We start from the raw sequence: 12,876 nt of genomic DNA, 5'->3' as shown, positions 1-12,876 counted from the left end.
CTATTATTCATAGAATAGTAGAGTGTAGAAACATGTCTTTCGGCCCACATCATCCATCGTGCTATCTACGCTAATCCTATTCAGCCTATATCTGTCTGTTTTTATCCAAATACTTATCCGAATCCTATTAAATATTATAATTATCTGTCTCTACTGCTTAGTCTGATACCCTCTGAAGAAGTTACCCCTTGAATCTTTCCATTTCTTTCCTTTCACCTTAAACCTCACTCCCTTTAATCCTAGATTTGCAAGCTCTCGGGGGGGGGGGGGGGGGGGGCGGGTGGGGTAAAGGCCGTATCTATCTTATCCATAACCTTCATATTTTTATAAACTTCTATTAGGTCATCCCTCAGCCTTCAGTGAGGAAAAAAAACAAAGACTCTCCAATCTCTCCTTATAACTACAGCTCTTCATTCCAAAATCTCATACATTCTCTCGACTGCTACCACATCCTTCCTGCAATACAAAGACCAGAACTGTGCACAATATTCAATACTATTTTCAGGATTTGGAAAGGCTAGCATCTGTTGCCCAGTCCTATTTGGTCTTGAACTTGCATGCATGCAAATTCTGGATATTTTTATCCTGGGGTTATTGTGAATAGTTTGCTTCAATGAGAATGATCACAAAAGCCAGATTTGTATTCCTTTTAGATAATGTGTCATGTGGAAGCATGAAATAAATGTTAACTGGAACCCTTATTGTTAACGGAAGTTTAGCAATTTTTTCCCCCAAACTACCATTTCCATTACCAAAACACTGTTTCTCGTCAAGAGGTGCCTGTTCTCAAGAGGAAAACTTTTTTTCTTCTCACTGTCTAATTATGGCTCAAATGTACAGTGTTAAATGATAACAACAAGTTGTGAGTATTAGTTAAATTACATGACCAGCTGCCTGAGTTCTGGGCCCTTGCTTCACTTTGGGTTATTACTAATTTTTTTAAAAGCTAATTTCAGTCACTCAACATTAAAGAACAGTTATGTACCAAATTCAACCTTTTCAAGAAAGCATCTTCTCTTGGTCTGACTTGTATATTATTTCAGACTCGTCAAAGTAATTAACTCTTAATTCAGGGGCAATTAAGATTGCATAATAAACACCAGAATTGGCAGGAACTTCACATCTTATCAAGGATTAAGAAAAATAAATGTTTCTCTTTCTCCAACTGAATGTACTCCCAGCTATTTCATGTACCCACACTCAATGCTCATCTGTAGTTTAATCAAAAATATTATTAATCATAGCATCTCTACCCTTCATGTGTTTTGTTTATATTATAATAGAGGATGATACATTATAAAATATTGTCAAAAATTTCCTCTTGCAAGATTACGTGAAACTGGGCCTGAACTATTTATTTTTCCCATTAGTATGTTCGTCTTGCTCATTCAGTATAGATTGAATGAGTTATGTACTGTAGTGAATTGATGGATTCAGTATATGTTTAATTTTTTGATGTGCATATTTGTATTCTAATTTTAAGCATTCTTTTAAGTCATAAGATTGTTTCTAAATGATTATCAGTGATGTAGCTTTCATATCTTAATTGTGGATTATTTATTTCACACATGGAAAAAAAATTGCTTGTGACCTAACAGCATCAAAGCCATAAGACTGGTCTGTAAAAATGACATGAGAATTTTTACTTTTGTTATTGTCCTTTCTTGGTCTTTTCATAAATATTGAGTACCAAGTTCTATAGTTAAAAGTGTTCATACAGCATGTAGTTCCAAACCTATAAAAGGTAGTGAGAATGATCCCAGGGATTGGAGGGTTAACATATGAGGAGTATTTTGATGGCTCTGGGCTTGTGCTCACGAGTTCAGAAAGATGAGGGGGTGAATCTCATCAAAACATACCAAATATTGAAAGGGATAGATAGATGAGACGTGGAAAAGGTGTTTCCAGTAGTGAGAGACTCTAGGACTAGAGGGCAAAAATTCATAATAAAAGGACACCACTTTAAAACTGAGAGGATGCAAAATTTCTACAGCCAGAGGGCAGTGAATCATTGCCACAGACAGCTGAGTAGACCAAATCATTGAGTATATTTAACGCAGAGGTTGATTCTTGAAGGGTGTCGATGGTAATGGGGAGAAGGCAGGAGAATGGGGTTGAAAGGAAAATTATACCAGCCATGATTAAAATGGCAAAGCAGACACAATGGGCTGAATGGCCTAATTCTGCTCCGAGGTTTTATGGTCTTAAACTGCCTGTGTTTGCATTTGAAAATTATTTAATTGTATTCCAATTGTAAATTTGCTGACAAAATAAGATGTTTGCACATATAGTCATCAGAATCTAATTAAGAACTACATTTGCATAAGATTTCAGATTTTGTTCAACGCTATTACTGTCTACAGGTCTGAAATGGTTGGAAAAGTGTGTTCGTGATGGTAACAGTCATCAGAAATCCAAGTTGCTTCATTTGCAAGCAGAAGCTATGGTCAGATCTAGTGTCCCAAATAATGCAGATAAAATTTTTGGCATCTTGGAACAGGTATAGTACTTGTACCGATTAAATATCAACACTGTTTTTCCAACTTGAAGTCCATTTACAATGAATATTAACATAAATTATATCCAGAAACTTAAAACATTATTATTAGTGCAGGATAGAATAAAATCTTTTTTTTTAAAAGACACGGTATTGAAATTTTAATCCTTTTAAGCATTTATTTCTAGGTCTTTTATTACTTCTGCATGGTTACTAATCTGATAATTGGTGTATCTGATGAATCTCTGGTATCTGTTGTAATTTGGAGTAAACTATAAGAATGTAATGACTCACCAACATGATCCACTAATGAGAGGCAACCCCTTGATTCACGGCTGATGTTTACTTTTAGTTCACACTTCAAGGAAGGTCTTCTAATTGCTTTGAGGAAATCTGTTACTTTTGCAAACTGCTTGATGCAAAATTAAAAACAAATGGTAAATTTTGGAATGGTCATAATTGAAATGTTAGTCAGTTGAGAGAGTAACTCTCTGATCCTTGTCTAAAAACTGTCGCTATTTCTACCTTTCTAGCTTCCAAATAATGAACCGATATTACTTGCCATGAAAGGCAAAGCTTATTTGAACAAGAATCGGATGGAACAAGCATCTCAGGTTAGTTTGTGTTTTAAATTGTTGGTTAATGTAATGTGAACGAACACCAAGTTTATGATCTGGCAGTTATATATTATGTTCACTCTGCAAATTTTACTTTCTGGTTTCGATGCATTTTATTTCTGGTAAACAAAACACAAGTAACAATTACTCTGCAAATGTAATTTGCTAGTTTCAATTAATTTTATTTTTAGTAAATAGAGCAAAAATAAAAACGAATGTAAAATAGTTTGGAAAGATGTATATTGGTGCTTTTGCATTGATGACAATCCAATTATATATCAACACCAATACGAAGTAGAGTTGTTTTTTTTTTTGCTGAAAAATAAAGCAATTTTGTTTACTATTAACTTAATAGATTTCAGCATACCTTACAAGCTCTCATCCTGACTTGGCTGAGTCATGGGAACTCCAAGGTCTCATTGATTACAGTGAAAAAAATTATATGCAGGCAGAACAAAGGTAAGAAAGGTTATTGTGTTGACATTGTACTTACAAATGGAAACCACATTTCTCTTCATTTAATTAGATAATATACCTTAAAAAGAAAAGTGATCTTGCGTGAAGTAGGTGGATTGCAATTTACTTTGTTCTGCATCTTAAATAATTGATTAGATATGTTTACTTCAAAAATTAAGTAAAGTTGGAATGAAGCCTATTACAAATGATATTTTTAGAGTCATGCATGAATTATATTTTGCCTTGTGCTTTGGTCTTGACCTGCCTATGTGTTTAAGTCACTTTCACAAATTGTGACATGTCAATCGAATGGAACAAGTAATACTGGTAATTTTTTCAAAATCTTTGTGTGTGTGTGTATGTGTTTCTGTTTATCAACATGTACAAAACATATCCTCATTACAGTAAAGGATTTTTATATAATTTAGTTTGTGCATTATTTAATGTTTTGTTTGATAGGACAATGGGTAGGGAACATATTTAGATGCTGTCTTTCAAATTAAGATCTGTGAAAACCAGTAAAATTTAAGACTTTTTGATCAGGTTAATAGGAAGAAATTCTGTGAATTAAGGTATTTAAAATGGAAAGTAAAATAAAATAAATTATTTATTATATACAGGTGCCAAACCTTTTCTTCAGGATTCTGAAAACCACCAAACTCCAAAAACTGGCACTTTTTTGGTAGATGACATCTACTCATCAAAGATGGTGTTTGGCGCCAAACATGACCTGACGCGACCCTTGCTCAACTCCCCTGTCTCCCTTCGCGTTCCGCGTTGATAATTAGTGGTATCATTACTTATAACTAACCTACCCATATCTCAACTCACGTTGGCATATCCTGCATCGTTCCGCTACTTTATAAGCACCTCCGAATCGCCATATACTGATGCCCATCCAGTGTCGTGGTGCTTTCAGTCGGCTTGGTGGTGGCTCAATGCGAGATTAGTGGCCGTCGTTGCCAGCCATAATCCTCCATCTGGTCTAAAATGCATAAAATTCATAGTGGGTGGGAAGAGAGATGGCAGCACGACTTAGGCAGGCAAGGATGGGGAGAGAAGAGACAGCAGCATGACTCGGATGGGCGAAGGGGGTAGATGACAGTGTGATTCGGCTGGGTGAGAGGTAAGGGGAGAGACAGCAGTGCGGCTCAGGTGGGGGAGAGAGCAGCAGTGTGACTCGGGCAGTTGAGGAGAAGGAGAGATGGCTGCACGACTCGGGTGGGCGAGGGGGGAGAGACAGCAACGCAACTCAGCCGTGCGAGGTGGGAGGGGAGAGATGGCAGCACAATTTGGGCAGGTGAGGGGGGAGAGATGGCAGCACAATTTGGGCGGGTGAGGGGGGAGAGATGGCAGCACAATTTGGGCGGGTGAGGGGGGAGAGGTGGCAGCACAATTTGGGCGGGTGAGGGGGGAGAGATGGCAGCACAATTTGGGCGGGTGAGGGGGGAAAGATGGCAATGCGACTCAGGTGGACGAGGGGTGGTGGTGGGGAGAGGCGGCAGCATGACTTGAGCGGGCTTAAAGGGACCAAAATCAAAATGATTCCAAAATTCGGAAGATTGCGAACAATGGCAGGTAAAAGGTTAGGCACCTGTAGTAATAAAATAAATAGACCACAGAACATTACAGCACAGAAACAGGCCCTTCTAATCTATGCTGGATTATTTTTCTGCCTAGTCTCACTGACCTGCACCCAGTCCATAGACCTCCACACCTCTCCTATCCATGTACCAAGCCAAATTCTTAAAATGTGAAAATTGAGCCCACATTCACCACTTCATTCCCACCACTCTATGAAGAAATTCCTCTTAATCTTCCCCCTAAAATTTTCCCCTTTCACCCTTAACCCATATCCTCTGGTTTGTATCTCACCTAACCTCAGTGGAAAACTCCTACCTACATTTACTCGGTCGATGCCCTCATAATTTTAAATACCTTTATCAAATCTTACCTAATTTTTCTACACTCCCGGGAATAAAGTCCTAATCTGTTTAACCTTTTCCTGTAATTGAGTTCCTGAAATCTTAGTAAATCTTCTCTGCAATCTTTCAATTTTGTTTTTTTAAATATTTTATACATGCATTCAAATATATTTCAAAATACAGATGTATTGATTTATTCAATATCAAAATATATAATGATAATACCTCAACAAGAAGAACATTTAGAAATCTAAAAAGTTAAAAATTTAATCCTACATTCTGTAAATACAGGCACCAAATTTGTAAAAAATGTATCTTTTTTTTTCCTCAAGTTGTTTGTAATTTTCTCAAAGGGAGCACAACTGTGCATTTTGGCATTCCATCATTCCAAACTCAGGTGTGAATCAGATTTCCAAGCAACAGCAATAAATTTTCTGGCCACTTCTATTGCAATTTTAACAAATTCTATCTGATGTCTAGTTAATTTCAACTTGAGTGTTATCCCTAATAAAAAAAATTCTGGATTTTGTGGAAATTGGACTCCTGTAATTTGTTCTATAAATTTCCTAATTCCAGCCAGAATTATTATTATCACAAGATCATGTTGAATGTTTAAAAAAAAGTTCCAACCTCTTCGCCACATCTAAAACACTGATCTGATAAATCTGATTTCAATTTACCAGTATTTAATTTTTGAGGCATGAAGTATAACTGGTGTATATAAAAAAAAAATAAAAAAAAAAATTGTATTTTACCAGTCTATATCTTACATTTATTGTATTAGTCATACAGACTTTACATAAATCAGCCCAATTCTTCTCATCTATTATTACATTTAAGTCTGTCTCCCATCTTTGTCTAGATTTATGAATGCCCGGTTTAGGGGTCCCCATTTGAAGTAAATGATAAATTGCTGAAATAGATTTCTTTGTATTTCCCTTTTTTTATTAAAGCCTCTATATTCCTGCACGTTGGTAAATATATTGTGGGACCCAACTTATCCCTTAAATATGCTCTGATCAAAACTGCACACAATACTCCAAATTTGGCCTCACCAATGTCTTGTACAACTTTAATGTCCCAACTTTGATCTATGAAGGCTAATATGCCAAAAGTTCTCTTTACAACCCCACATACCCGTGATTCCACTTCAGACAATTATGTATCTATATTCCCAGATTCCTTCTGTTCTACTGCATCCTTGGTGCCTTACCATGCATTTCCTTTCTTGGTTTAGCCTTCCAAAATGCAGCACCTCACACCTATCTGCATTAAATTGCACCTGCCACTTATCAGCCTATTTTTCCAGCTGGTCCAGATCCCTCTGCAGTCTTTGAAAGCCTTCCTTACTGTTGACAACATCTTCAATCTTTATGTCATCAGCAAACTTGCTGATCTAATTTACCACGTTATCATTCAGATCATTGCTAAAGATGACAAACAGCAATTGTCCCAGCTCTGATCCCTGAGGCACACCACCCATCACGTTTCTGAGAAGCAATCATCCACCACTACTCTGGCTTCTCTCGTGTAGTCAATGTCGAAAGCAGTTTACTACCTCACCATGAATACTGAGCATCTGAACCATGTAGACAACATCCACAGCCTTATCTTCATCAACTTTCCTGGTAACCTCCTTGAAAACACGATAGGATTGGTTAAACATGACCTGCCATGTTGACAATCCCTACTTAGTCCTTGCTATCTGAATTTTTGTACATCTGATCTCTCAGAACACTTTCCAATAATTGCCCTTCTTACAATATTTAGATTCTGCAAATATTTGTATTTTTTCAATCTATTCCACAACTGAATAGATAATGTGTTATAGTTGAAGAGAATTGCAATTCTTGAAATAAAAGCTTATAATGCAGGTATATAATGGCGCAATCAAGGAATTTTTGCTGCTACACGGACAGTCTTTTTAAAAAGGAATGTGCAGGAATTTTGAGTCAATTCCTGAACTGCGATTTATCCTGCAGGGCCCCTACAACTTTTTCAAGGAAGCTTGCAGTGTAAATCGTACCAGAAAAATTAGTTGATGGTCATCTACTCTACTGCTCGTTCAATCACAGGACTGTTGTACTTGGGTACTTGCAGTCTAAAAGGGTGCCCAGTGAGAATGACCACATGGCAGTAATTATGTTAATTTTTTCCAACTTTGCAGTCTAGAAGCCATAATTGTTTACCAAAGCAACCTTGTGTCTTTTAGCTTTCCTGATTTATTTCTTGAGGATTTTTTCTTGCATTTTTAATACTCCTCAAGTATTTCATTTGCTTCTGATTCAAATCACCAGTATCCCGAGAAACCAAGGGTCCCTATGCCTATTAACTTTGCCTTTAATCCTGATAGGAACAAACAAAGTCTATACTCTCAAAATTCTACCTTTGAAGCTCTTCCACTTACTGAACACATCCTTGCCAGAAAACAACTTGAAAATGCATTCTGAACCTTCCTCATTTCCTCAAAATTGACCTTTCTGCAGTTTAGAATCTCAACCCAAGGACCAGACCTATCCTTCTCCATAATTAATTCTAAACTAATGGCATTATGATCACTGGACCCAAAATGTTCCCCGACACATATTTCTGATGGAATACTTAAAATTATAAGGGGTAGAAATAGAGTAAATGTAAGTAGGCTTTTTTTTCATTCAGGGTAGGTGAGATACAAACCAGAAGACATAGGTTAAAGATGATAGGGAAAAGTTTAGGGAAGACGTATGGGATAACCTCTTTAGACAGAGAGTGCTGAGAGTGTGAACAATCTGCTAGCTGAAGTGGTGAATGAAAGCTTAATTTTAACATTTAAGAAAAATTTGGACAGGTACGTGGGTGGGAGGTATATAGAGGGTTGTAGACTGGGTGCAGGTTAGTGAGACTAGGCATAAAAAATAGTTTGGCGCATACCAGAAGGGCCTGTTTTTGTGCTGTAATAACCTATGGTTCACTGGTTTGAAGTTTGAGAAAATGAAAGGAACTGCTTGACAAAATTGCTCAATTATTTAAAAATGTCATTGATCTTTCCTTTCATATAAATCCCACCTTTATATCTACTTAATAATTACCTCTTTGGAAGAGGAAAGCAAATAACATTTTGACATGTATTTTTACAGTTTCAAAAAAGCTCTGAAAATAAAAGCAGACTGTGGAGAATATTACTACTATGTTGGACTAACTTACTGGTTCATGGGGGAGGAGATGAGAAGAGATAAAAGTAAAGCAGCTACACATTTATTAAAGGTTTGTGTAAAGATGCTTACCACATTGCCCTTCTTACAATATTTAGATTCTGCAAATATTTGAATTTTTTCAATCTATTCCACAACTGAATAGATAATGTGTTATAGTTGAAGAGAATTGCAATTCTTGAAATAAAAGCTTATAATGTAAAGGTACCATTTTAAAATTGATACCTCGAAGCAGACAAAATCACATTAAATTATATTCTTCAAGTATCAGTTATGAAGTACCAAAGAAGAGGCTGTGGTCTGAATAAGAGAAAATGCTAGAAATACTAAACAGGTTGGGAAGAAACTGTGGAGCAAGTTAAACTTAATCTTTCAGATCAATTGACCTTCATTTGGAACTTTTTTTTAAGAACTCGCTTCACTTCAACATTAAGTCTAATTATTAGCGTCAAACAGATTTTCAAGTATTGCATCTCGTTGCCCATTAATCCATTACAGGTAAAGCATACTTTTAGCATCTGAAATTTGAATACAAGTCCTAAATTTGCTTTTTGCTAATTTGAGCAGAGACTTTATTTTGGCACCTAAAGTTTGAATACATTCTAAATTTGTTTTTTTTTACCAATTTGAACTGAGATTTCTTTTACATTTATTTTTAAGTTTGGGTCTTTGAATTGCTGCAAATGCTGGTGCTAGTCGTTGTTTAAGATGCTGCGTAGTGTCTACATGACTCCTCCGAAGCTCTTTCCACATAATTCAAAATTCACTTTTTCTTGAGTGATGGTCTTTAATTGTTGGGCAAATTCCTTAAGCATTGTCTCTTCTCTAATCTATTGTCTTTCAACTTAATACAGTGCCATCTGGGGAAAAATGGATCATTCTTACACTGACTGTCCAACCCCAGGGCATGAACATTGAATGCACTGCATTCCACTAATCAACTTGCTTTTTACCCCCCCCCCCCCACTTTAACTAGTTATTCCAGTTTCTACTTCCTTTTTCTCTCCACCTAGCCTAGACTCCTCCCCCCCCACCATGCAGTGTTTTCTCCCCCCTCCATGACATAACCCATCCTCACCAACCCCCCCCCCCACCCTTACCCCTTTTGTTCAGATATCTCTCTCATGTTCCCCCATACCTTGACAAAGGGCTCAAGCGTGAAACGCTGGTGTGTATCTTCACCTTTGGTGCTTAAAGGCACTGTTTGACCTGCTGAGTTTCTCCAGCATTTGTGTGTGTTTTCAATACTTTTAGTCATAGTTAGTATTCTCAGTAACTTAAATGATCTCCCCACACTGCATCCATGGTTTAAAATTGGGAATTAATTTTGCTTAAAGCCTATGGTGTTGAAAAAATGATTGGCAATTTTAAAGCAATAGAAATGAGAAATGCAGCAGGTCTTAAAGGGGTGTAGAGCCAGTGGAGCTACAAGCATGGTTAGGTTCAAGTCGAGCATCAAGAAAAATAAAGCTGCTGCTATCTTGTGGGGCAATGTATTTTATGAGCACAGGAATGGTAGGTAACAAAAATAATTTCGATTGGGGGTAGGTTTCAGTTTGGCTGAAGTTTAAGACATAAAGAGCAGACTGAGGCTGAGTTGGAGCCATGGAGTGTCATCATAAAGTGAGTTTTAAGCATGTAAATCAATTGCATAATATGGATTTTCAAGTTGAGCTTGCAGAGATAATTGAAAAATGTGTGGATTAGTCAAATAATGTCCAGAAAAGTAATGAATTTTGTGGCTAAATAGTAAAATAAAAATGATCACGATGAGCCAAAAGGCATCTTGCAGCAGTTTAGTGCTCTATGGATGAGTTTCTACATATTGGCATATAGAAGTATGAGAAGTAAATTTATTGAGCTGTGTAAGATTCTTAGGAAGCTTAATAGGATAAACATATTATTTCTCTGAGGGAGAGACATGACATAGTTAAATAGAACATTACAGCACAGTCCAGGGCCTTTGGCCCAAGACTTTGCACCATCCCAAATAAACCTACTCAACAATCCTCCCGACCTTCTATTTTTTTGTTTGCATCCATGTGCATCAGTCTACTTTATATGCCCTTATTTTAACAGCCTCCTCTACTACCCCTGGCAATGCATTCCAGGCACCCTCAACTCTTTGTTTATTTTTTTAAAACCCTAAGATCTCACCTGGACTTTCTGCCTCTCACCTTAAACAGATGTCCTCTGATATTTGCTACTGTCACCTGGGAAAAAAGATGCTGGCTTTCCACCTCATCTATGCTTCTCATAATATTGTAAACCTTTCATCCTTCGGGAAAACCTCTGGCTTTCTCATAAGATGCCTTCTCCAATCCACACAACATCCTGGTAAATCTGTTCTTTACCCTCTCCAAAGCTTCCACATCCTTTCTGTATAAGGTGACTAAAACTGAACATAATGTTCCATGTGAGGTCTAACCAGAGCTTTGTAGAGCTGCAACATTACTTATAAGGGATAGGAGCAGAAATAAGTCTGCCCTGCCATTTAATCATGAGCTGATCCATTTTTCCATAGCCACACTGTCTGGCCTTCTCCCCATAACTTTTGATGCCCTGGTGAATTGAAATCACTGCCTTAAATACACCCTATAAGCTGGCCTCCACAACTGCCTGTGGCAACATGTTCCACTGATTTACCACCTTCTAACTGAAGAAATTCCCACACATCTCTCTGAGCAGACACCCTTCAAACCTGAACTTGTGCTCTCTTCTCCTTGACTCTCCCTTCTTGAGAAACAACCTTTCTAATTATGCCTTTCAACATTCAAAATGTTTCAATGAGATCTCCCCTCCTAAATTCTAAGGAGTACAAGCCAAGAGCTGTCAAATGCTCCTCATCTGATAACTCTTTCATTCCCGGTTTGATGGCTGAGAAATCTGCCCCTGTTTTTGTTGTCTACTGCAATCTTCCATGTTTGAAAGAATACTTTTTCTCTGATGGTTTGAGAATACTTTAGCTCATTTATAGTTTCTGCTATAAACTGTGAAACTGGAAATCGTATGACAACAAAAACCTATGTCTTGAAATTAAGATTAAGAATGAGTACCTCAGAACTGGTCAGCAAACTTCAAAACCTGGGCCTCTGCACCTTTCTCTGCAACTGGATCCTTGACTTCTTCATCAGAAGACCACAGTCAGTGTTGTAACACCAACAACTCCTCACTGACAATCAAACCAGGTGCACCTTGAGGATGCTTGATTCGTCCACTGCTCTACTCTACACCCATGACTGTGTGGTTAGGCGCAATTGAAATGTCATCTACAAATTTGCTGATGACACCATGGTCGTCAGCAGAAGCACAGACGGCAATGGGGAAGCCTACAGGATGGGGAGAGATCAGCTGGTTGAGTAGTGTCACAACAACAACCTTGCACTCGACTTTACAAAAGCAAAGGAACTGATTGTGGACTTCAGGAATAGAAAACCAGGAGAACAAACCAGTCCTCATTGAGGGTCAACAGTGAAAGGGTAAAGAACTTCAAATTCCTGGATGTCATCATCTCTGAAGATCTACCTTGGGCCATGTTGATACAGTCATGAAGAAGAAATCATGGATGGCATAGTGGTTAGAGCAGCGCCTTTACAATACCAGTGATTGGGACCAGACCTTGGTTCAAATCCCATGCTCTCTGTTAGGAGTTTGAACGTTCACCCAGTGTCTGCGTGGATTTTCTCTGGGGGCTCTGGTTTCCTCCCGCCGTTCAAAAATGTACCGGGGTGCAGGTTAATGGGGTGTAAAATGGGCTGGACGGACTCATAGGGCCAAATTGACCTGTTACAGTGCTGTATGTCTAATTAAAATAAAAAATTCACCAGTTATTATACTTCATTATTAATTTGAGAAGATTTGTTATGACACCAAAGACTTGCAAATTTCTACAGGTGTACTGTAGAGAGCATTTTGATTGGTTGCATCACTAATTGGTATGGAGGAGCCAATGCATTGGACAGGAAAAGGCAACAGAGTTGTGAACTCGGCCAACATCATCATGGAAATTAGTTTTCACTCCCTTATGGACATATGCAAGATGTGGTATGACAAGAAAGCAGCCTCTATCATCAAGGACCCTCACCACCAGGCCATGCCTCTCACTGCAGCTACCAGGAAGGAGGTACAGGAGCCTGAAGATTAACAGCCAATGGTACAAAAACATCTTCTTTCCACCAACACCCCCCCCA

At 37.9% G+C, this 12,876-nt stretch overlaps 1 protein-coding gene across 3 annotated transcripts in view; it reads left to right on the top strand.

Moving 5' to 3' along the window:
* skic3 (SKI3 subunit of superkiller complex) overlaps positions 1 to 12,876 on the top strand; it is a 148,027-nt gene that overhangs the window by 50,935 nt on the left and 84,216 nt on the right. For all 3 annotated transcript variants that reach the window (XM_069891764.1, XM_069891773.1, XM_069891783.1), the window contains 4 exons: positions 2,364 to 2,500; positions 3,031 to 3,111; positions 3,470 to 3,573; positions 8,612 to 8,738. In XM_069891764.1, the coding sequence (XP_069747865.1) occupies positions 2,364 to 2,500; positions 3,031 to 3,111; positions 3,470 to 3,573; positions 8,612 to 8,738 (449 nt within the window). The remainder of the gene's footprint in view (positions 1 to 2,363; positions 2,501 to 3,030; positions 3,112 to 3,469; positions 3,574 to 8,611; positions 8,739 to 12,876) is intronic.

This window comes from Narcine bancroftii, chromosome 1 (genome assembly GCF_036971445.1).
Source record: "Narcine bancroftii isolate sNarBan1 chromosome 1, sNarBan1.hap1, whole genome shotgun sequence".
Lineage (NCBI taxonomy): Eukaryota > Metazoa > Chordata > Chondrichthyes > Torpediniformes > Narcinidae > Narcine > Narcine bancroftii.
Note: the sequence above shows the minus strand (reverse complement) of the source record. Positions and strands in the feature narration are given on the sequence as shown.